The 26462-nt window shown below is 38.2% G+C and overlaps 1 protein-coding gene across 1 annotated transcript in view; it reads left to right on the forward strand.

Moving 5' to 3' along the window:
- ADGB (androglobin) overlaps window positions 1-26462 on the forward strand; it is a 157959-nt gene that overhangs the window by 13488 nt on the left and 118009 nt on the right. Inside the window, exons 2-5 of the mRNA XM_008695018.2 lie at window positions 10780-10942; window positions 15934-16026; window positions 18978-19049; window positions 20891-21100. Of these exons, the coding sequence (XP_008693240.1) occupies window positions 10780-10942; window positions 15934-16026; window positions 18978-19049; window positions 20891-21100 (538 nt within the window). The remainder of the gene's footprint in view (window positions 1-10779; window positions 10943-15933; window positions 16027-18977; window positions 19050-20890; window positions 21101-26462) is intronic.

Here is a 26462-nt window from a genome sequence, read left to right on the forward strand (position 1 = left end):
AATGCAACTTATGTATGTGATGAAGATTATCCTAAATCACATTTTCATAATTATTATCTTTGTGCTCATTTTTGAGTTGTATTGAAACTTCAAGGTGTCTCGAGCTTCCTATTTTAAACCGATGGTCCATTTTGGGTAAATGTTACATGATGTATATCTAAGAATAAAATGTTCATCTCTGTACAATGGGCAAAGTCAACAGTATCTAGAAAATAAGGGCCAAGCTCATCAGCAAGGCCTTCAGTGGGGAGATGCCTGTCTGCTTACCTTGTATTTCTTTCCAACCTAATTTCCCCCCTGCTTTATACTATATTCTCATGTGGTGCTGAAAACCTCATAGTTCTCTGCACCCACTCTGCTGTTTCTTGCCTCTGTACTGTCTCTTATGCTATTCTTTTTTCTTACTGATGCTTTTTCTGCTTTTACAACCTGGAAAATTTCTCGTTGTCTTTCAAAACAGCTCCGATGCTATTCAGCACAAGAGGTTTTTCCTAATTGCCTTACATTGGGCACAATGCCATCTGTGAATGCTTCCATCTCTGCATGTCCCACATTATATTGACATCATTGTTTACCTGCTTGAATTCTAAAATAAACTCAAGAGCAGAGACATGTATTTATGAGTCTGTAACCCTATCATCTAGCACAGTGCTTGTCACAGAGCAGGTGTTCAATAAATGTTAGTTAAAAATAGGTGAACTGTTGGTTGAGTGGGATTCCTTTCTCATTCTGAAACAGTATTTTTCTAAAATGTCTTAGTCTCCAGACAGATTGGTTGATTTGATCTGTACTTAAAGAATTCTGCCTTCTCAATTTCCTGTCTACCTAAGACAGAGTTTACATTGAGTTGTTCCCTAATGCCAAGTCCACTCTTTCTGTTCTTTCTCAGTTTGGGAGTTTTATATTTTATTTCTTGAAGTATCTTTGCAATGGACTGAATGTTTGTTTACCCTAAAATTTGTGTATTGAAACTCTAATCCAAATGTAATGGTGTTGGACACGGGGCATTTGAGAGGTAATGAGGTCTGCGAGTGTCATGCTCTCATGAGTGGGATTAGCATCCTTTTAAGAAGAAGACAGAGACAGGGGCAACTGGGTGGCTCAGTTGGTTAAGAATCTAGCTCTTGGTTTTGGCTTAGGTCATGATCTCATGGGTTGTGGGATCGAGCGCTCAGTGGGAGTCTGCTTGAAGAATCTTGCTCTCCCTCTGCCCATCCCTCCATTTGTTCATGCTCTCTCTCTCGAATAAATAAGTAGATCTTTGGAAAAAAAAAAAAGAAGAAGAAGAAGAAAAAGAAGAAGAAGACGATGACGACAGCGAGCTATCTAGCTCTCTTTCCACCATGTGAGGACACAATGAGGACTTGGCCATCTGCAACCCAGAGGCCATCTCTCATTAGAACTTGACCATGCTGGCACCTTGATGTCAGACTTCTGGGCTCCAGAACTGTGAAGAATAAATTTCTGTTGTTTATAAGTCACACGGTCCATGGTATTATGTTATAGCAACCCAAACTGACTAAGACAATCCTTATTTTTTAAAACAGATTTATCTTCAAATACTTTCCTATATAGTCTACAGTGACTCGGCATTATTCCTAAAGAAAAAACAGGCATAGTAGGTGTCCCTCAGAGCTCCCTCTCCCATCTCATTTATTTTTGATAGCTTTTAAAAACACGAAGTTATTGTTATCACAATTTGTTAGTAGGAAAAACTTTTTAGAATTTTACCAAAATGTTGTATTGACTCATTTGTTTACCATTGCTACTTGTAGCCCACACTTTCTATCTGGGTTCATTTCCTGTTTTCCTGAGATAAATCCTTCAGTAAATATTTTTATAGGAATCTATTATGGTAAACTCACAATTTTAAATGTTTTTATACAATTTAAGATAAATGTTTCTACCTCACTTTTAAATAATTGGATTTTTTTTAAAAAGATTTTATTTATTTGACAGAGAGAGAGAGACAGCCAGTGAGAGAGGGAACACAAACAGGGGAAGTGGGAGAGGAAGAAGCAGGCTCCCAGCGGAACATGGAGCCCAATGCGGGGCTCGATCCCAGGGACCAGGGATCACGCCCTGAGCCGAAGGCAGACGCTTAACGACTGAGCCACCCAGGTGCCCCTTAAATAATTGGATCTTAATTTCAAGATTGACAGCTATTTTACCTCAGCTTTGATGATATCACTTCCTTCCTTTACCATGACTGTTATTGCTGTCAATTTGGTAGTTTTTATATTTAGGTCATTTGTCACTTCTTTATGTAGATAGATTTTCATTTTCATCGTTTATCTACAATTTTAGTTGTTATATCTAGATGCAGATTTCCACCCCCTGACCTTCCATTTATCCTATGTTATTGCTTGATGTACTTTTTTCCATCTGAAGACACATCTTCCATTAATTCTGAAGATTTTTCAGCAGTCATATTTCCAGATATTTCTCCCCACCCCCATTTTAACTATTTTATCTATCTGGGGCTTCTTTTAGGCATACGCTGGAGTTTTCAATCTATTCTCTTGCTTAGTTCACATTTTCTATCTCTTTATGCAAACACTTGATTTTATTTTATTTTTTAAGCTTTTACTTGAATTGCGTTTAGTTAACATACAGTGTAATATTAGTTTCAGGTGTGCAGTACAGTGATCCCACACTTCTGTACGTCACCCGGTGCTCATCACAGCAAGTGCACTCCTTGATCCCCATCACCTATTTACCACCACCCCCCCCCCCCAACTCCCCTCTGGTAAACATCAATTTGCTCTCTATAGTTAAGAGTCTGTTTCAGACACTTGATTTTAAAAAGTCTACCTTCTAAATCACTAGTCCTCTCCTTTCTTTGGCTTTATTTAGTCTATTCTTTCAACAGCTGAAGTTGTCTTGGCTAAAATTTTCCAGTCAATATCTCTTTGTTCATATTGATCTTGGTTTTTGTTTGTTTGCTTAATACCTTTCTGTGCTTGTTGCAAAGCAGAACTTCCCCTCCTTTATCTTTTCAGTAATTCTAAACGTTTAAATACCTTTTAAGTTTGCTACATCATCTCTTTTCTTGGGTGTGATTTCTGTTCTTTTGTTTTTTTTTAAATTTATTTACTGACTGTCCTTTGTAATTTTAGATTTCTTTTTTCCTTTTTAATGTTAGTTTTTCAGTTCATATTTTGTAGATATTTTAAACTCATGGATACTGTTCTTTGCTATGTGGTTTGGATGGCTTTCCAGTCACTCCCTACCCATTGTGACATCCAATTGTGATACATCACTGAAAAGGACGGGACAGTTATTACAATATTGAAATACTTCCTTATCAGTTGGCAAATAGCTGCTTTTTTTGAGGTTTCTGAGGAATCTCTCTCTCTTTTTGAGCTCTGACCTCTCTGAAAACCCCACGACCTAGACACAATTTAGTTACCAAACGATGAAGGGACCAGTAGAGGGTCTCTAGCGCACTGTTCCAATATAAAACCAGAATGCTTTCTGATGAGTGGGTGCATTTTTATATGACCCTGCCCCCACCCAAGTCTTAGCATTAGGAGGTTGAAGGCTTTTCCACCCATTGTGGTAGAAGGCCACCCCCCCATTCCCATTTTTTTTTCTCTTTTAGCCAACCTATTTCCTCATAAAATCACAGGAAAGTGACCCAGTGCTTGTTATGCCATAAACTATAGGGAGAGTTATACAAGCCTTAGTTCAAAGCTGGGAGCTCGTGAGTAACTCCAGCCACTTGCTCATTCATGAAGCCTGTTTCTTCCAAAACTTTTATACGACTTGTAATTTTAATGGATTGAATCATTTGCTAGTACTTGGGTATACTGTTATGTGAATAACATCACTCTGGGTGCCCCCCTGATATTTTAGTGCGTCACGTTTGATTTCTTTGCACATATGAGTTTTCTAGAATTTGGCAACATTTATTTCTCAGTATTACCAGTACCTAAGTCTTCAAAAGTCCTTGGCTACTTCTGTGTTTAAAGATTAGCTTGTTCTCAGAATTGATGAGAGCAGGAATAATGTGCTTTGAGGGCTCAAGGGTCTCAGCTGTACCATAGCCCTGGGTGCCTTCTGGCAGTGAACGTCAAAGGCATACTGTGCTGACAGTTTCGAAAGCAACATGTTCGAGCATGATCTTTTGAAGTCCACAGTATATTTGACATTGGGCTACATTTGACTACTGTTTATATTGTGTGTGTAACAGCATAGGTGAGCTACTGGGCTGGTATAAGATACCTCAAATGAGATTCTTTTTAAAGTGATCTTTAGTACAGATAGAATCAAATTTGACATGTTACAAGGAAAGTAGGCCAATTAGCGATAAAGCTTAATAGCTTTAGGGAGGAGCCAGAACATTTACTTACCCTTGACAGAATGAAGAGGAGAGCAAATCATAATCTTAACAGAGCCTTTATTTTTTTTAAGAAATTAGATCTTCCCCTTACAAAAACAGCTTTTAAGAGACTGCATTTCCTGAATGAGTTAAATTTTATCATGATTTTGATGGCTACAAAGTCACAGATTTCTTTTTATCTCTACAGTTGTACCAACCCTCAATAAAACAGAGGTATGGTAATGTACTATTTTATGTCTTGATTTTTCTATTAATATTAGGAAAAATTTCCCTTTCTTCCTGAAAACTATTCTAGTCATCTTTCTGTCATCTTTTCTCACATGCTGCTTAGAAATACTCCTTTACAATGGATATATTCTTAGATTTTCTTTTCCAGCAAGATAGTAGATAAGATAAACAAAAATAATACCTACAAATGCCTATTTAAAAAAATAAAAATCTTCAGGATCCAGAAATGGGGAGGGAACTGAAAATCAGAATGCTTTAATTCTAAGCTGAGGCTGTAGCTTCCCTAGGGAAGGTTTAGCAGTTTTAGGAAAGTAGACTCTTGTTTAAACATACATAGGACAAATGAGGAAAGGGAGTGCTCCAACCTTGGATAAAGGCACAACTTTCCAAAAGTTTCATTCTTTTTGAAGAGGTGAGTAAGAAAATCTGCTTTATAATCTTAGATTATAAGAAAGTTAGCTTTTCTAAGCTTAGTGACTGGCTGAAAAATAAAAAAATCTTCCTTGAGAAATGGAAACCTTCGAATTGAGACTTATGTAGGTTTGAGATCTGATTTTAAAATACCTATGGGGGGTTGCCTGGGTGGCTCAGTTGGTTAAGCATTTGTCTTCAGCTCAGATCATGATCCCACGGTCCTGGGATCGAGCCCCACATCTGGCTCCCTGCTCAGCGGGGAGTCTGCTTCTCCCTCTGCCTCTGTGTGCTCTCTCTCTCTCAAATAAATAAATAAAATCTTAAAAAAAAATACCTATGAGTTCCTGGATGGCTTCTTTATTTGGGATCTCTGAAAGGAGAAAATTCCATATTAACATTGAAAAAACATTCTTTCAATATAGGATTGTCTTGGAGAAAGGGGACTAGTGGAAAAGAAAACCCTGATAAGGATGGCTCATAATAAAATTGTCCTAAACATGAGAATATTAAAAAAAAAAAAAAGGCAGAAATCACAACAACAAAAAAGAATCATGTGTAAAAGATTTAAGATAGTAGAAAAATAATCTATAAGTAATTTATCATGTGTATGTTTATAATGATTAAAGATATAAAAGAAGAAATCCAAACCCTAAAAAAAGAATTATACCCTTTATATTTGTCAACAACCAATGCTAGCTACAATATCAAAGAAGCAAGTAGGAAGTACTCAATGCTAGCTACAATATCACAGAACCCCCACACAACAAAGGATATTTCTCATTCATACTAGAGTAAGATCAGGAGTTTAGTAATGGCTTTGCATAAGCTAAATTAGGATTTTTGGTTCCTTCCCTCTAGCGGCATTACTGATGAGGGAACAGAAGGCAAGCTAAGGACAAAGCAGAAGCTGACCCGCCCTAAAGCTAAGGAAAGGAAAACAAATGGTTAATTTATAGAGATCACAATCCTGCAAGACAAGAGTCTCCCTCAGTTTACAAATGTCTTAGCAATTTACAAGAACAAAACATTCCTATCAATAACCTAGCTTCCAGAAAGAAATGTAGATACAATTAAATGTCCTTATAACCTGCAGCCCATTGACAGATACTTGAAGCAAGCAGAGTGTAATGTTACCCCAGGAATCTCCCAAGTCTCTTCATGTTAATGCCTTGCTAGAGGGCAAAACAACCAGAACTTGACATTGGCAAGGCCTCAGGTATCCTTCTTTAACATATGAAAATCTTTTTGAAACCTCCCTCTTCCCTATGTCCCCCAACTCCCACCCCTCACAACCCCCAGAGCAGCAGCTCATTCTGCCCACGGGTCCTATCCCCGCGCTTTAATTAAACCACCATTTTGCACCAAAGATGTCTCAAGACTTCTTTCTTGGTCATCAGCTCCGGACCTTACCCTACTGAACCTCACCTATATTCCAAAACCCCATTAATTACCATTCCCCAAGATCTTCTCTGAAGGGTTGAGCATGCTGACGAGTATCTCATAGGATGTTTTATGAGCCTAGAGGTAGCATACAACACATCCCCCTACATGCTATTGTCCAAAATACCACCACAAAGTACCAGCCAAATTGCAAAGGATTGGGAGATGTAGGAAATGGGAAACAGGACTGGTGAGCCGTCTGATCAATCTCTACCTATACATAAAACCTTGAAATCGTTTTTGTTTTTGTTTTTTTTTAAAGATTTTATTTATTTATTTGACAGAGAAGGAGCAAGCACAGGCAGGGGGAGCAGCAGGCAGAGGGAGAGGAAGAAGCAGGCTCTCAGCTGAGCCAGGAGCCTGGAGCCAGTTATGGGGCTGGATCCCAGGACCCTGGGATCATGACCTGATCTGAAGGCAAACGCTTAATGACTGAGCCACCCAGGCAGCCCCAAACTTTGAAATAGTTCTAAAAGTAGTACGTGAAGACATTCATTCTTTTATTTCATGTAAATAGGTGACAGAGAGACAGGGAGACAGATTTCCTATGTTATCCAGGCACTGTTTCAATTGCTGGAAATAGAGTGAGTGAACAAAAACCCACTGATCCTTCCCCTGTGAAATTTACAAAGTCTGCCTGTGGAAACACACAAGCACTGAAGGATTAGTGAGAGAACTGCCAAGTGCTCTAAAAATGAGGCAGTACGAAAGGATGCAGAAAGGTTGCTATAATAGATAGGTGTTCTAGAAAGTCCCTCCCACCCTCAGCCTCAGAAAGGTGAAATTTGAGAGAGATCTTTCACATTCTTGTTGCTAAATTCAACATTTATTTTGTTGCGGAAAAATAAGAATCAGACCGGCGAGAGACCAAGTGACACTCGGACAAGTGGGAGAACTCGGATTTATTTTACGCCGGGGGACCCAGATGAGCCTGTGCTCGAAATCCTGGGCCCCGGACAATGGGGTTACAGGGCTTTTACAGGGGACTGCAGGCAGTCAGTTTCCAGGGGCTATGCTGACTGCTGGTAGGTGGGTTTAAACTGGGGGAGTGGGGGCTGCTTTAGGCGGGAACAGTAGTGCAAGGAGCCTGTGGCGGGAAGCCTGTTTACAGAAGCAGAAACCGCTGGTTATCTCTTGTTCCCAGTAGGGCTTCTGGTTATCTCTAGCTTATTGTTAGTAACTGTCCATCTTCTGGAGCCTGCTCTGGGCAATTTCCCTCTTCAATTTGTTCATATTTCATTCTGTTGCTCTATTAGCAGAATTTGGATCTGCTGTGCATTCTCTTACTTAAAAAGATGTTTTACTTGACTTCCAAGGCGTAACCCTGTACTGTTTTATTCCTGTCACTGTTTCTTAAGGCTGCTATAAACAATACCACAAACTTAGTGGCTTAAACAGTACAAAACTGTTACCGTGCAGTTCTCGAGGTCCAAAGTCCAAAATGGGTCTCATGGCACTAAGGTGAAGGTACCAGCAGGGCTGCATTCCTCTCTAGAGGCTCACGCAGAGAATCCATTTCCTTACCCTTTTCAGCTTCTGGAAGCTGCTCGCTCTTTTGGGCATGTGGCCTCCTCCTTCTGTCTTCAGAACCAGCAGTTTTGCATTTTTCTATTCATTCTTCCAGAGTCAAATCTCCCTCTGACCACTTCTGCCTCCTTCTTCCACTTTTGAGAACACTTACGACTACATTGAACACATGCAGAAAACCCAGGATAACCTCCCATCTCATCTAAAGTTGTCTACAAACTCTCTCTTGTCGTGCAAGGTTACACATCCCCCAGTTCTGGAGATTAGGGGGTGGATATATGGGGGTGGGGGCGGGGGAGGATGCATTATTCTGTCTACCACACTCACAGACTGCTTTTCTCAGTTTTCTTCCTACTCTTTCTGACTTTTCATGTGGAGTATCAGGGTAGGTATACAGCTGTATTGATAGTTAGAATATTGAAATATTTTAATATTGATTGTTGAGTAGCCTTAATGGTAACCTTACCAATAACCCTGAGCCCCAGACATTTCCGCCTCCCACCCTGAGTCCCTGATCTACCCTGAGGACCTCATACCCCTGACCCCACTGTGTAAAGTCAATAATGTCTGGCATAATTAGAGACTTTGAGGATTGGTCAATGCTCAGGTGTTTTGAATAGCCTTCCTGGGAGTGTCTGTTCCTTAGGTGTGGTCATTTTCTTGGTGCTTTAATCCAGTCTTAAGACTTTAAATATTATCTCTGCTGATGACTCAAATTTTCACTTTTAGACTAATTCCTTCTCCAAAGCCTCAGAATCCCATGTGTAACTAACTCTTCAGCATCTCCGCAAGCGTGTGACGCACATTTAAAGCACAGCTCATTCAGGAGTGAAACGCTGCTTTACTCCTTACCTCAGTTTGGCCCAATCCCCTAGTCTTCTGTCTTGCAGGAAACACCGAGTCAATCTATTGGCTTTATCTTAAAAACAGGGGACTCTCTCTTGTTGCCTCTACTGTGAGCAACCTGGTCCAAATCACCGTCAGCTCTCACCTGTTATTTCCTTCTACATTCTCTCTCGTTTCCTTTGGCCTTTTCTCAACACAGCAGCAAGAATGAATGGTTACAAAATTTTCTGCTCCAAACTCTCCTTTGGCTTCCCTTCCCCCTTAGGGAAAGCAATGTCCTTCCTTTGGCTTAGATCACCTCTATAATCTCTGAATCTCCTGTTACTGCTCTGAAACTATCTCCTAGTTCTTTCGCTCAGCCCCACTGATAGCTTTATTCTTCAAATAAGCCAGGATGCTCCCTGTGCCTGAAAGACTCTGCCTCCCTGTTTGTACTTGCCGCTTCCTGTTTCCAGAACAGTCTTTCCACAGATCCACACAGCTCAATCCTTTATTTTCTTTCACTATTGACTTAACTATTACCCTATTATGGAGTGCTTTCCTTGACCACTGTATTAAAAATTGTGTACCTTAACTCTTCAGTTCCCCCTTCCTATTTTATATTTCCCCCTAGCATTTTTCACCTTCTAATATACTATATATTTTACTTAATTCATGCTGGGATTTTATGTCTTCACCCACTAGAATATGAACTCTATAACGGGACAGATTTTAGTCTGGTTTGTTCATTGTTTATCCCAGAGTCTAGAGCAGGCTCCCAGTCACTCATAGTTAAAACTTGAAAAATTAAACAAGACATGTATTTTAGACTTTAAAACTTATAATAATAAAGAAAAGGTAAAAGTCAAGGTTTAGAGATAAAATTGTAATATGTTAATAACGAGTGTATAAAACAAATTCAACTTCTCTGTAGATAATTAGTGAAAATATATCACAAACTTTAAATATGCATATATTTGGGTACTGTAAGCCCTCTTATTAAAATCTATCCTAAGAAAGGAATTAATAATGTATGCAAAGATTTGGCAATAAGGAAAGCCACCAAAGTCTTGTTTATAACAGTGAAAAAAGGGGCCCCTGGGTGGTTCAGTTGGTTAAGAGTCTGCCTTCAGCTCAGATCATGATCTGGGGTCCTGGGATCGAGCCCCATGGTGGGCTTACTGCTCAGGTGGGGTGTCTGCTTCTCCCTCTCCATCTGCCTCTCCCCCTCCTTGTGTTTGCTCTCTTTCTCTCTGTGTCAAATAAATAAAATCTTAAAAATATGTAATAGTGAAAAAAATTTTAAATCAAAACCTTCAAATTTTTAAATATAGAAACTTAAACCAAAAGAAGTGTATTTATACAATGGAACAGTATGCAATCATTAAATATGTATTTAGATAAATTCTCATTGATATAGGAACTATTTGCAATACACTGATAAATGGAAAGAAACAGTCTATAAAGAGAATGTGTTGAATGATGTGATTTTTGAAGAAGAAATGTATATCCTTGCACATCACTCTGAAAGAATGGACAATTGTTAACAATGTGGTTTCTAGAATGGAGTGGGCATGTCTTTCCTACTTATCTAATTTTTTAAAAATTTTATTTTAAAATAATGATCATATAGCACTCTTATACTGGGAAAAATCAAAATTTTGTTTGTACTGATCTTTAAAAAGCCATTAATATTATATGTGTAAAGGTTTAAGTGTGAATTGTATATAAATATTCCCCTTCATGGCATTTTTTTGTGTTTATGATGAATATCCTGCATTATTAGTAAGTAGGGCCTGAGGCTCAAAATTTGTTTATGGAATAACCTCTTTGGATATTTTAGGTTTTTGAACCCTAACTTGTGGAAGCTGTCTGGCTACGGGTAAGACTATCGAAAAATGTCTTTAATGTGACTGCTGACAAGTTCATTGAATTTATACTATGTGATGAATCTGATTATTTTACCTTAAAACTACCCCACCCCCCTGCTCTGTCTCTAGGCAGTACTACTTGGGCGGTAATGTGCAACCTAGTTCCATTGAGCAGAAGAAGGGGAAATTCCCAATCTGGCCAGAATGGTGCGAGGCTGACATAAACGCGGAGAAGTGGGACGCAGGCAAAGGTGGAAAAGAAAAAGACAAGACAGGAAAAAGCCCTGTGTTTGTAAGTCTGCTTGTGTGTGACTAGAATTCCTCTTAGTCTTAAATTGCATAATAGAATAAGATTTGTTAACATGGAAGAGTGCTCAGTCTTCTCCAAAGACTCCCTTCCAAAGAGAAATTTTGGTTTTGTCCACCTGCCTCCCTCCATCTTGCCTGTCTTTCCAAGCCTTCCAAGTCTTAGATCTGGGCTTTGCTAATCACATTTGAGTAAGTAAAAGGAGAGCTATGATCAAAGAGACGAAATGAAATAAAGGGGACATTGATAGAACAGTTTAGATAGTAGATTTTGGACAGGGTTGGGAACCAGGCATTTAGACAGAGTGGTTTAGAGAATGAAAGCCCCAGCACACCGGTGAGCTGTGATCTGGAGATGATAGGAGATTTTTTTTTTTTTTTAAGATGTTATTATGAGATAAGTGTTGAATGTCTCCTAATATTCCCCCTCAAGATATTTGGGTGAAGATCTCTGGTACTATTTGTTTATTTATGACCATTGAAACATGATGTGCCCCTGGGATTGGAGCTGAGAATGGTGTTCCTACATTTCCCAACTATATTATCATAGGTTCTTCTGCCTATTTAAACATGTTTACTCTATTTCTAAAGACTTCTTTGTTGAGGATATGAGTCTGGGTTGCATACGACCCATTTGGGGCATCTGGGTGGCTTAGTGGGTTGAGTGTCTGCCATCAGCTCAGGTCAGGATCCCAGGGTCCTCAGATGGACTCCCACATCTATCTCCCTGCTCAGTGGGGAGCCTGCTTCTCCTTCTGCCTGCTGCTCCCCCTGCTGGTGTGCTAGTGAGCGCATGCTCTCTCTCTCTCTCCTCCTCTCCCTCACTCTCTCAAGTAAATAAATAAAATCTTTAAAAAAAATTAAAAAATAAATATGACCCATTTATTTGATGTAGCAATTCATTTAACAAAAATGTTTATAGAACACGATGCAGTTTGAAAACACAGACAAGATTGCTGGAATGACCGGGCTGAACTCTGGGGTCTTTATTTACATAGAGAACTCTGGAATGGTACTTATTAGTAATTACATTTTGTTCACAAAATGCAGAATTATAAACTGCATGATTCATTACAGTAATTTGTTTACAAAAGATAATAAATGTAACTAATTGCTGATTCTGTTAGCATGTGAACAATTTCAGATTAGGAACGTACGAGGGAATACATTCTTTGCACCATACCTAGGATGATTGTGGAACTTTTAGATTCATAGGGCTTTTGAACTCTCTGGGTTCAAATGAAAATGGTCATATTCTACATATTTTTAACAGAAATTTACAACTAATGGGGTTGTTGTGAATTTCCATCAGGAAGATAGACTGTGCAAATCGGCAGGTAAGCATGGCGCTCTAGAAAAGATCTAAAGACGAGTCATTCCAAAATGTGAAGGAACAACAGGGAGGAGAAGAGCAGAAGTGCCTGAAAACTTTGAAATAGGAAATAAGATACAAACTGTAACATTTTAGTTGCAGTGCAAGTAAGCCTTTATCAGATGACGATGAAAAAATCCTGCAGATCTCTGGGAGGTTAGGCATCAAATTCTGGAACTTACCAATGTTATTGAAACAAGGGCGAATCTGTTGGAAGAATATTTATTGGAGGAAAACCACTGAGACTAGAGCAGTAACATGTGTGCTGGTTACTTGATGCCCATTTCATTTGGGGGCAACATATAGGAATGCTGCTAGCTGAACATCAGACCCCAACATTGATTCTGTGGCCCTTGGATTATGGAGCTGTATAAAACTGCACGACTAGGGCAGCTCCAGCCCTTCTCCTGTGGTGAATCGGGACTATTCCAATGGAGAGTGACACTTCAGAACCTTAGCCAACACTCCATTCTGCCTCTGCCAGCTTTATAAGGCAGGAGAGCGGCAGGTCAAACCCTGGTTCTTACAACAGCACAAAGGTACCATCTGGGATACAATCTTGCTTCCCGCTCCCAGTTCTGTTCTACAACCTCAGCATTCATGGCTCGGGAAGCGACAGTCCCTCACGAAAGTGAGTGGTGGACACCCCCAGCATGTTGCATTTGCAACATCCATATCTTACCGGGATCAATTACCTTAAGCATCCAACTATAGCAAGTAGCCTTGGAATTTTATAGAACGACTCTTCTTTAGATGTGAGGCTAGTGATCAGGAAATCAGCATCAGATAAGCTAATCTGTAATCCAGAGTCAGGTCTCCTTTCTTCAGCTAAGTGACAGCAACAAGAAGACATGATGGGTGAACCAAATTGAGATATATTTAATGAAGCATTGTAAAGTGGATATAAGAAATAAGAAATACACTTAAGGCAAAATGACATGGAAAGATTACCATTAACTGAACATGGAGAAAAGGGAATCATACCACATTATGATATGATAAACTCCCATTTACCTTTTTTTTTCTCCTCAAAGATATTTAATAATTCAAGGCATGAACATGAAAGGCCAAGCAGAAAGTAGTGGCTTGGGGCTTATGCCAGTTTCTCAGGGCTGAAGAGATAGATGATACTGACTGCGGCTGCAAGAGCAGCCAAAACTTGAACCCAAATCCCAGAGGTAATTTCAGAATCACGATCTGAAAATTTCCCATATAGTTTTATTTCAAGATATTTACCCAGATCCTAAGCTATATGTGTGAAGATTTTGCTGCTGAGCAAATGAGTAAAAAGCAACAGCTTGGAAGCTAAATAACAGAGAAGATATTTCATGATGCTATGGCAAGAGACTGGAATTTAGGGTATACCAAGGTGAAGGGACTCAGACACTCCACCCTTTCAGTTAGTACCCCAACATGGCTGTAGCATTCTGTAGTGAGTAAAGGAAAACCAAACAGCCCTACCAAATCCTGAGACCCAGTGTTGAGGGGTCAAGTTCATTTTGTACTTTGCCTGCCAGAAAGGAATAAAATCCTCCTCTCTGGAGGAAGGCATCATTACTCAGCACCCATATATATTTTTATATGCAACGTATATCATACAATCAAAGTTTACTGCACATGAAAAGAAATAGGACTAAGTGGCTGAAAAACAGGAGGAAATATTAAATAATAGAAATAGAACCACAGGTGACTCTGATTTTGGAATTGTCAGGGGACTTTAAAATAACTGAATTAATATTTGTAAGGGAAAAAATTGACATGAGGCAACCTCAGAAGGCTAGTGTGGCTCTTGGAAACTTCAGTCTATTGTTCAGGGACTTATTCTTTGAACATTTTGACTAGATGTTGGGATTGCCTTTGTCTTCATTCGAAGTATTCCAGTATCTTAAATATGCTGCAGATACCCATAGACACTGTGTAGGGCTCAGGCAGTACCCTCAAATACAACCCGTTTCTCAGGTCACCCTAGCATTAGGATAAAAATACGATTACCATAAAAATCACAAAATGGTATTTACTTGCCCCTGTCACTATGAACTCAGGTGAAATTTAGTGCTCCTTTTTTTCAATACAGATAGTTTATATTCCTACAGCATTGTTTTTGTAGTCCCAGCACTGTTCATTTTTTTGTAAGGACCACTCCCACAGCCTAACTACCTTAGGCGCTGTGAGAACTTTTACAGAGTCGCTACTTGAAGTCTAATTTACGATGTTGCTAGCATTTGAGAGTAGACAGTTGAATATCATTCTTCCTCCAGAGCTCACTAATTGACCCACACTAAAGGGTCAAAAATTAATAATATAATAGCATTTTTGGACATTTATCTCAGAGAAATAGAAACTTATGTTCATGTAAAAACCTGTAAAATTTATAGCAGCCTTCTAAGTAACAGTCCCAAATTGGAAATAGCCCAGATGTCCTTCCGTGGATGGATGGTAAACAAACAAACAGATAGCCATATCATGAAATATTACTCAACAATAAACAAGAACAAACTATTGTTACATGCATCAGCTTGAATGAATTGAACATCCAAGGAATTAGGCAGAGAGGGGAAAAAAGCCAATCCACAAGGTTACATGCTATATGATTCCATTCATATACCATTATTTTTTTTGAAGATTTATTTATTTACTTACTTGAGAGAGAGAGAGAGCCCTTGTGTGCATGGGAGCAGGGGGAGGGGCAGAGAGAGAGGGAGTGAGAATCTCAAGTGGACTCCCCGCTGAGTGCAGAGCCCAATGCAGGGCTTGATCTCAGGACCTTGAGATCATGTCCTAAGCCCAAACCAAGAGTCAGATGCTTAACGGACTGAGGCAACCAGATGCCCCTCATATAACATTACTGAAATGACAAAATTAATGAAAAAGAGACCAGATTAGTGATTGCCAGGAGGTAGGGATTAAGCAGGTGGTAAGGGGGTTGGAGGGTGGGCATGGACATAAAAGGGCCTAGGAAGGATCCTTGCACTACTGGAACTGTTCTATATCATGACTGGGTCAATGTCAATATCCTGGTTGTGACATTGCACTATGGTTTTGGAAGATTTTACCACTGGAGAAACTGATTAAGGAGAACACAGGAACTCTCTTTATTATTTCACACTATGAGGTGTGAATCTATAATTATCTCAAAATAACATGTTTAATTTTAAAAATTAATACATGAAAGTCAGATCCAAGGTACAAATTTCATGGGCGTGCAATCATATTTATGATTTTTAAATCTTCTCTACTCGAGTAAAAAACAACAACAACAATATATTCAGTGCAAAATATGTCCATATCTGGTCCATCCAAATTGTTTTCTACCATACCTACCTCACATTCCAAAGCAGCTCATGCTCGTTTAGACTACTTCCTCCGCAATAAAATGTTACTCGGCAATCCAGGTTTCGTTCATTCAATACAGTATTATTAACTTCAATAGTCAGCAAATACTCCATGACCCAGCTCTGAGAGCAAACACACAAAGTGCTCTATAAATGTGTATTTATTGATCGAATCTATGCACTTACTAATTTTTATTAGGGTTGAGTTGCTTTCATTTTAATAGAACCAAATGGAGAAAAAAACCCTCAATATATTAATATATTTTTATATAGCATTTTTTTGAAGACCCTGAAGGAAAGATTGAATTACCACCATCGCTGAAAATTTATTCCTGGAAACGTCCACAGGATTTTTTAATTAATAAGGTAAGAAAGATTTTCATTATCGAACAAAATACATATTAACTAAGGGCTATAATATCCTAGTTATGAAAATTCTCAACTTTAAAACCATGTAGGGTACATTTTTCCTGCGGTATTCAGTAAGAAAAAGGAATTACTTTTTAGGATTTAATAGAAATAAATGTTCATCATCATAGTTTAATATGTCTTGTACTGGCTCCCAAGTGAATATTGAAATTTTGTTTAGAGTCTTGAGTTTTCTTTTTCTCTACATGATATCAAAGGAGAGCCTAAAATGTGTGGGAAGTTATTCCTTAATTTCTGACTGACAGACTTTCCCTTTACTGCTGCGTAGCAGGAACTTATGCGGCGTGAAGTTCTGTTTACTCTAGTGTTTGTTAGCTTTAATTTTCTAGCCCAGGAGATTTGCACTTAGCTCTCTGCATTCCAGGTGTTCTTGAAGCATTTTCCAATGCTTCATTTCTGGATGCCATGCCCAGCCACTTGGATCACAGTGACTGGGACATCGCCAAAGAAACCATCCTTTTAAATAGCACTACGTACATGAAAACGTTAGATCCACTGGTCTATCTTCTTAACTGCTACGTTAGTTTGAATATATTTGCTGTTTCCAAGGGTCTAATTATCACTGATTCCTTTTTTCCCTTTATGGATCTCCTATCATTTTCATTTAATGCATGGAAAACCAGTAGGCTGAAATAGTTATTTAGTGCTAACCAAATGGTTGTGAAGCAGCTGATTCTTCCATTTACTATGGAATCCATTGAATCTCAGTTTCACGCAGTGATTTTATTTCTAGAATTTTTAGCCTTCATAAGCACTGCTACTATTGCCAGAAAATACAACTTATCCACCATATTTCCAATTACTGTTACCAGCTGAGAAAGTCAGATAATCCTATATTCAAAGATACTTAGTAAAATGAGAAAATAAGAAGATACATTTCAACAGAATATTTATTGAATGCCTGCTTATAAGATATTTTAAATAAATCAAATGTACATGAACCATGCCTTTAAATTACGTATAATGTTAGATAATATTGGCATGAAGAATATAAATTCTATGGTCTTAACATAGTGCACTTAATAATAGTGCATTATTAATAATATTCAGGCTCTGTGCAACGGAGGTGTAGTTTACATTTCATGCAAATAAAGGATATTAATTCCCTGAAGTGAAAGTGTTTCAAATGTGAATAAGTGGACAAGTTATACACCATCTCTTTCTCTTTTTAACGTACCTCAGTTCTGAGAGATAGCCCTTGTATTGTAAATAAATTCATCCATTGCCGATGACGACACTTCTCCCTACATTTATCACGACGTTGCCGCTCACCTCAACAGCTCTGTTCCGCACTGACTCTGTCTCTTGTTCCTGTGCTCAAACTCCTCTTGGAGTGTGGACCAGAACAGCCACAACGGGAAGTCTCGCTAACTAGGAAAGGCTTAGAATAATGTTTTTCAGCTTTTAATGTCTAGATCCACGGTAGTAAATACATTTTACGTTGAAACTCATTAAATGTGGGCATACAGAAAACTTAAACAAAAATTTAGCAAAACAATAATGACCTTTCTATGTGAGATTTACTATGTTCTACTCTAAGCCAAAGATGAAGACAGAGGATGTGATTTAAGTTAGAGAGAAGCCACATTATGAAAAACATTAAAAGCCTGCATTTAAGATATCAGAAGATATCAGAATCAACATGGACTGTACAACTGAGGAGGTTAACAAGACCTGACCACTGAGGGGTGATCAGATTTGTTTATTTCTGAGAATCAGGTATGGATGGTTCAGATCCTTGACTGAGGATTACATTGAACAGATGTAAGATGTCCAAAGATGTATGCTTGAGTCTCAGTTACAGGTATAAGGAATAGAGACCTCTGTAGAGACTTCTACCTTAATATTTCCTGTCTTTTACACACCATCAGTTTCTCTTTTATATTTGTTGGCAGGCAACTATTAAGTTCCACTCCTCAAATTTTAGTTATTCAATATTTATTTAATCTATAGCTAATCAATTTTAATGTCCATTGGTACTTGCCGAAGAGTATGGACATTTTGGAAGTACAATTAGCCAAAGCAGAATTTAAAATACATATTTTTGTATAAAATAGTTTAAATAATATATATATGTAACTTACTATGATCATAAATTATAAACTTAGATTCAATTTAGGCCTTCAATGTAGTTTGGGGTTAATTTTTCTCACACATAAAGAAATATTTTATTGAGTTTTCAAGGTGCTAGTTATACATGTGATTGATAGTAGTTGATGGCGTTAGTTTCCAAGAAAATCTATTAATCAAAACCGTATTTCTGTTAATTTGATATGTTAAGTATATAAGCTTGATGTGAATTGTAAAGAATTTTTAAAAACTGTTACAAATTATATTTTTCCTTATTACGTTTGTTCCTTAGTGGTCTAAATACATAGAAGCATCTTTAGATATATACCAACTAAATAATGACCATCAGATGATTTTTTTTAAAAGAGGATTTGAAATTGGGCAAGATTTTTAAAAGCTGTCATACCTAATATTTTTTATCAAAGGGATGAAGATATTTTTCCTGCTAGCATGTGTTAACTAAGCTTCAGGTTTAACTTGAAAGGTTAATTTAAATTTCAAGTCATTTTTTAAACTCTCAGATTGTGTATATATGCATGCTGAGATCATCTGCATATATTATCTCTTACAACATTTCATTTGTATATGAAAATACTGTGATAGGCATCACATTATTAAGTGAATGTCATCCGTAGCTTTAACAGGGTTATCTTATGGAATAATGAGCTTAATTTTTTTTTTCTTTTAATTCCTCTGGTTGGGAGAAATGAAATCAGGTTTGACTTCTTATATCAAATGAAACTATATTTCATTCAGCTACATTTCCTTTATTTTTACTAAGGAGTAATACCTTTTTTTACATGTATTTTTAATTTCAGGCTCCAGTAGTTGTGAAAAATGAAATCCTGTTTGACTTGTTTTCAGCAAATGAACATTTATTCTGCAGTGAGGTATGTAGGGAAGTCTTAACTGAAGCCTGATTGCAGAATACTTTCCAGACCTGCTTAAAACAATTCTCAGACCGTCGATTCCACTTCTCCCTTGCTCGCCTCTAAGTTTTGGTATAACTCAGTATTTTGTACACCAGACATTCAAAGAGGAAGAGAAGCCTCTTCAGTTGAGTTTAATGAGCAAATGGTGGGAAAATGTTAGTGTTAGCATTGCCGTGCCCCAATTTTCCTGCCCATAGGCCCACAGTAGCTGTGATCTCACAATCTGGGCATTTCTCCTCTTGATCCACATACCTAGCAATTGACTTGAAGTCGCTTGGAACTTGCTCTCCAGGGTGCTCAAGGGCAGGGTGTCCTGATGTTGTTTGACTTGCTAATGCAGGGAAAATGTCACCTAAACACCTCCAGCTCTCCACCCTGGGTTTTCTCCATCAGAGGCAGACCTGTTCCACTCGCCTAAGGAGGTTATTTCAGAAGCAGGCCATTTTAAAAAAAATTATTTTCTTCCAGAAAAAAATTCTGACCCAGTCAGAATTAATAGGCATTATTGATTCAAACACTTTGTCTTTCGTATTTTAAATATCTTGACCGATATTAAAGTCAAAACATTTCTTTCTTCAACCAGGTTGTACTGATTAGTATAATGTTATCTCTGAATTGTTTTATACTTTATATTTTAGTCATAAATATGGTTATTTTATGATCCAAAGCATGATTAGACTTCAGCTTTTCATTTTTTAAGGAAGTATAAAATTTTCTATAGCAAAATTCCCAGATATACATACAGGAAGATACTGGATTTACCTTTCTTTTTCAACTAAACTAAACTTGCAGAAATGTCCTAGATAATGTAAATTAAGGAAAACATAAATCTTATGAGGTTAGTCTCAAGTATTTAATCTTCTTATAAACCAGGCAGCTAAACATGAGATGATTATTTCAGAAAATCCGATACTACTAAGGGTAATGTATTTACTTAACACCCACTGTGACCCAGCGATTTTTTTATCCATTGTTTCTATTCCCTATAATATGCTGAAAAATAGATAGCATAATCTGCATCTTACAGACTGCATTTCATAAACTGCAACTTAGAGACGGTGTAAGGACATGCCCCGGAGCAGAAGGAACTGAAAGAAAATTCAAATCCTGGTCTGTTCCTGCTCTGAAGCTCAGCTCCCCACCGCACCTTGCTGCCCGTTGAAAACGCTGCAAATGGAGTTTTACTTAGAGCACTTCCGATTGGCATATAAATATGAGACTTGGAGAATATTTAAATGCGTGTGCAATTTTAATTCTCTCTCATATCGCATTCCTTGTCTAGCTGATCCGACTGACGTAGAAGAGATCATTTTCTTCTCAAACTTCTCATTTACAGAAGAGTAGCTTAATCATTTATATAAAGTTAATCCCAAAATAAAATCATCACAGCTCTCAGAAGCATTCAATCTCTCTCTTTCTGTCTCTCTCTCTCTCTCTCTCTCTCACACACACACACACACACAAACACAAACACACACACACACAGAGCTGAAATGAAGGTCAATGTCAAAAGGAGGTCAATGTCAAACCACTGATCCTTTACTCTGGAAGACAGCTCTTAGTTAAGTGTGTTTAATGTTTAAGTCTTTTTAGTTTGTATTGTGACTATATTTCCTGACAACGAAGGCAAGAACTATGACTTTATTCCGTAGGCCAGAAATCAAAATGTGAAGCACATTATATGTAGAATTTAATGTGAAAAAGTAGATTGGAAGTAAATTTCCGACTGGTTTCCTGCATAAATTACAGTACCAACAACTGAAAAGCAATTGATTAACACTAATGGCTTTTGCCTCTAGCTGATGAGATGGATTATCAGTGAAATCTATGCAGTGTGGAAGATATTCAATGGAGCTACTTTGAACAATTATTTTAAAGGGAATGCAGGGGACCCTCCTCTTCTCACCTGGAAGCCCTGGGAGCACATCTATTCTCTGTGCAAGGCTGTGAAAGGTCACATGCCTTTATTCAATAGCTATGGAAAGTATGTCGTGAAACTTTACTGGATGGTAAGTAAGTTCATGTTCATGTGCGTTAAAATTAGTCTGTCCTTCATATTGAAATATATTTGTCTTACACGCTGTTACCTAGGCTAATACAAGATCGTGCTGTTTATACAGGACGTCAGTTGTGCAGTCACTGACAAGATCTGTCCTACATGTGTAATTTGGGATCGATAACAAACATCGTTGTCTGTCCCGAGACCCCCCCGTCCCACCTGCCTTTTACACTGGTGTTGCTTGGAACACGGAGGGGTCGGTCCTCTGCTCTTTCTGTCCTCTCAGGCAGGGGGGCTGGGTGGGCCGGCGGAATCATGGGGCTTTCTCTGTGATGTGGGATGGGGTCTTGAGCAGAGGGAGTGCTTGAGCATGGTCCATCCTTTCTCTCCTGGGATTTGCTGCTACTGAGGGGCCTGGTCCCACCCAGGCTTTGCCCTAAACTTGAGATTTGTACTCATGTTAACAAATCTTACCTTGACAAAAAGTTTTTGCTTCTGCCTGAAAGGGAGCAAATGGGATAGTAGAAATAGAGAATTCAAACCCCCCTGGTCAGTAAGGCAAAGTAGGCTCACACCACATTTAGCAACACTAGATGATGAAACACCTTTGAGTTTTTGTTGATGGGATGGTCTTTCTAAAGGCCCAGACTCATCGGCAGGGCCAGCTACATGATTTACAGAGCCCCCCGTTAAAAAATTATTAGGAATTTCAATATGGTGATAGTAGCACTTAAATAAAAAGCATAGGGTCCTTCTAAGTGTGAAGTTACACCCATGAAGTGGTCCTGGTCACTAAGGAAGAATGTTCTTCAACATTTGAGGATGAGGGGAAGTATGAAAAGTTAATCATCCCATTCTATATTTCTAAAGAACATGACTTTTCCCTAATGAGCCAGAACCATCCATCTTTCCTGGGATAGGGAATGCTGGGAGGCATCCTAATGCTTAGGGATTAAAGGATCGTTGCACCAGGAAGGTAAAAGTAAAGAAGGTAGTACTAGCCTCTGATCTCTAAAATAGGATTTTTGTTTTGATGTTCACTGCAAGACAATAGACTTTGGAAGTCAAAACTGTGTGAGGAGAGAAAATGACTTCCTAAACGCCTTTATCTTCCTTACTTACCAACCAGGGGGCAGACTTGGCAGACAGGAGTTCAAAGTTTTACTGTGCATGGAGGAGTGAGAGTAACGATATGGTAGTAAGAAGGTGGATGCATTGTGGATAGGGTTAAGGGATTACAGAGAGAAGGCAAAACTGGAAGAGTGAGGAGGTCAAATGCCTGGGTATTTTCTCCCCATCCATCCCCCACCCATTTTCCACACATTTGCTTACACTTGAGGTGGGAGTGAGTTCAAAATGATTAATAATTACAAAGAAGCATCAGTAGAATATTAAACCAACCCTGTTAGTTTCTCTTTCTCTACTTCCTGACATCCTTCCTTCTTTGCAAATTTCCTTCTGGACAGAGGCCAACATTTATTAACACTACATTCCGTTTTACAGAGAAATTGTGATTTATTTCTCTTTAACTATACTGATTCCTCATAAGCCCAAACCCATTTGGATTGAGAATTAAAAAACAAATTTACTCCAATTTGAAATTTCATTCTGAACCAATCATTTAAGCAGTCTAGGCAAGGTAGCCCCAGAGAAAAGAGGGGCTTCTTCCAGTTCGTCACTGGTCTCACCTGAGGAACGGCTGGTGGGGGCTGATGCTTGGCTGTTGAGAGCTGAGATGTAACGTGTTCCATGTGCATTAGTTTTTGTAGGCAATTTGTTGGCGCTCATGGCTGAAGTGCAAGGCCAAATTCTTGCTCACTGAGACTGAGAGAAAGCTTACCGGCTCTCAGCATTTCTAGATACACCCATGGTCCCCACAGACCCTTTAGGGTCCCTTTCAGTGTCCCTTGCACACAGAAGCAAAGGGACCACATCCCTCAAGAGAGTAGACACCAAACATGCCATGGACTGAATACAGATGTAGATAAAATATGATAATTATGTAGAAGAATCTAGCAAAAGTCCTATGGAGGAGCACATTTTCAACACTATTAGTATTCTTCCTTCTTTCATTTATTCCGTCTCTCTTTCCCATTGCTGCTACCTTCCACTACGACGAAAGCCAACGCATCAGATCCTTTTCTTTCCGCCTCTCGCTAGAGCCAGGGGAAAAGCACGTGATCAGCTTACCAGATTCTGACTTGCCCCCAAACCGTTCTTACGTGAGGATGTGAAGACGGACGGGACATACAGAGATGGTGGCAATGCTGTGTCCCACTGCTCCTGCAACATGGCCTTGCTGTGTGTCCTTTGCCCAAACATGCTTAGTTCCTGCTGAGTTCTGATGCACAATCCTCTAGCATTCCATCACATCTGTACATCTCTTACATACCTCTTGAATTGCCTCTATTTCGCCCACTTGTAAAACAGATTATTTAAAGTTTTGTTATGGAGCGCAAGTGTTCTTCTGTATGTTGCAGATAATCACATAATGTGGGTGTAGAAGTGCTTTGAAATTTGTCTTTTAATCTTACATCTTCTACCCGAGACTTGTAATTTTTATGCAGTCCATTATGTCATTATTTTTCTTTACTGAGTCTAGGGCGTTCATGTTATTTGAAGTTAGATATCACTAACTCAAGAATATAAAAAATATGTCCCCTTATTTTATCTACTATTTTTGGTTTTTTAAGATACTATTTGAGACTTTGATTTGTTTAACTACAAGAAATAAAGACTTGGTTTATTTTTTATTCTAAGTCTCAGCTAATTGCCCTAGGATTATTATATATTGAATGTTGTACCTTTTATCCACTAAATTTTAAAAACCACTTCGACGATACACTACATTCTAATATGGACTTGTGTTTGTTTCTGGACTCCATTTTCTTCTGCTATTTTTCTTGTCCTTCTTTGTTTCTTTCTTTGAGAGAGAGAGTGTGGGGGAGGAGGGGCAAAGGAAGAGAATGAGAGAGAATCCCAAGCAGGCTCCACACCCAATGCAGAGCCTGATGGGGGAGCTCTGTCCCAACCCTGAGATGAGATTAGAGTTGGACACTCAACCGCCTGAGGCACCCAGGTGCCCCTTTTCTTGTTCTTTTTAAATACCATATTGCTTTAGTTGTTATGAATTTATAGTTTGTTTTGATTTTTTTAGAACAAAATCTGCCTAATGTCTTTTGCTTCAATATTTTCATACAAACACGCTTTTATACAACATACATGCTTTTTGGATAAACATTTTTGTTGGTACTTATCTTTGAACACATTTATAATTATGTATTCTTTATTCTCTCTATAAAAGGGTTTAGTGCTTATCATCCTGCTACACCTTCTCCTCTCTTGAGTATTTTATTTTGATTCATTGTTCATTCAGCTGGAATATGTATCCCAGAATTTTATTCACTTAGGATATATATGCTGTATATTTTGGGTGATTTTAGAGATTGAGGTATATTTTTCTTTATATATGATTGTTATATGAATGATAATTTGCTTACATATGAAATACTTGGATAATATTTTTTTTTGTTTTAGAACACAACAGCCAATGCCTGAGTATCTTCTGGTTTTAGTGTTAAAAACGGTCATTCTGAGGCCTTTACTCTATACCATATCTGAAATCCTAACACTTATCTCACCTATCCCTATTTCATTTCTTTCCAGAGCACTGACTACGGAACATCCCATGCCCCATCCTCTTGGTGAATTCATTAGTATATGTAAAATATATAAGAAGCTATAGCCTTCTAGATGTTTTCTTTATTCAGGCAGTTTGCTTAAATGTGTATTTCTTATATTCATATATTGGCCCAATCTACAAGGTTTTTTTTTTTATTATTATTATTGTAGTATAGATGGCACAGAAGTTACATTAGTTTCAGGTATATAACAGAGCCATTCATTAAGTTTATATATTATGCTATGCTCACCACAAATGTAGCTACCATCTGTCACCATTCAACTCTCATAATATCATTGATTATATTCCCCATGCTGTATCTTTATTCCCACAACTTATTCCTTCCATACCTAGAAGCCTGTATCTCCCACTCCCCCTCACCCATTTTGCCCATCCTCCCATCTTCCCACTTCCTCCTCTAGCAATCACCAGTTTGTTCTCTGTATTCATGGGTCTCTTTCTGCTTTTTGTTTGTTATTTTATTCATTTGTTTTATTTTTTAGAATCTATGTATAAGTGAAATCATATGGTATTTGTCTCTCTCTGGCTAACATATTTCACTGAGCATAATACCCTCTAGGTCCATCCATGTTGTCACAAATAACAAGAGCTCATTCTTTTTTGTGGCTGAGTAATATTCCATCGTGTGTGTGTGTGTGTGTGTGTGTGTGTGTGTGTGTGTGTATCCAACTTCCTTATCTATTCGTATATCAATGGACACTGGGTTACTTCTTTATCTTGGCTATTGTAAATAATGCTGCAATAAACATAGGAGCACATGTATTTTTTCAAATTAGTGTTTTAGTTTTCTTTGTTTTTCTAGTAGTGGAATTACTGGATCATGCGGGATTTCTATTTTTAATTTTTAGAGGAACCTCCGTACTGTTTTCCACAGAGGCTGCACCAATTTGCATTCCCACCAACAGTGCACAAGGGTTTCTTTTTCTCCATATCCTCTCCAACACATGTTATTTCTTATTTTTTTATTTGAGCTGTTCTGCCACATGTAAAGTGATACTTCATTGTGGTTTTGGTTTGTATTTCCCTGATGATGAGTGATGTTTAGCATCTTTTCATGTGTCTGGTGACCTGTATGTCTTCTTTGGAAAACTGTCTATTTAGATTCCCTGTCGATTTTTTAATTGATATTTATCTTTTCGTGTTGACTCGTATAAATTCTTTATATATTTTGGATATGAACTCCTTATTGTATATATCATTTGTAACTATCTTCTCCCATTCAGTATGTTGCCCTTTTTTATGGCTTTGTCTGCTGTGCAAAGCTTTTTATTTCTGTGTAGTCCCAATAGCTTATTTTTGTTCTTGACTCCCTTGCCTTAGGAGACATATCTAGAAAAATCTTTCTACAACTGATGTCAAAGAAATAACAGCCTATGTTTTCTTCTGGAAGTTTTATAAATTCAGGTCTCAGATTTAATCCATTTTGAGGTCTTTCATCCATTTAGAGTTTATTTTTGTGTATGGTGTAGGAAAGTGTCATTCTTTTGCATGTAGCTGTCCAGTTTTCCCAGCACCAGTTTTGAAGACACTGTCCTTTATGCATTATGTATTTTTGCCTCCTCCTTTGTCTAGATTACCTGACTATATAAGCATGGGTTTATTTTTGGGCTCTCTATTCTGTTTCATTGATCTGTGTGTCTTTTTGGTGCCAGTACCATACTGTTTTGAC

This window comes from Ursus maritimus, unplaced genomic scaffold, assembly GCF_017311325.1.
Source record: "Ursus maritimus isolate PB19 unplaced genomic scaffold, ASM1731132v1 scaffold_13, whole genome shotgun sequence".
NCBI classification, from domain to species: Eukaryota; Metazoa; Chordata; class Mammalia; order Carnivora; family Ursidae; genus Ursus; species Ursus maritimus.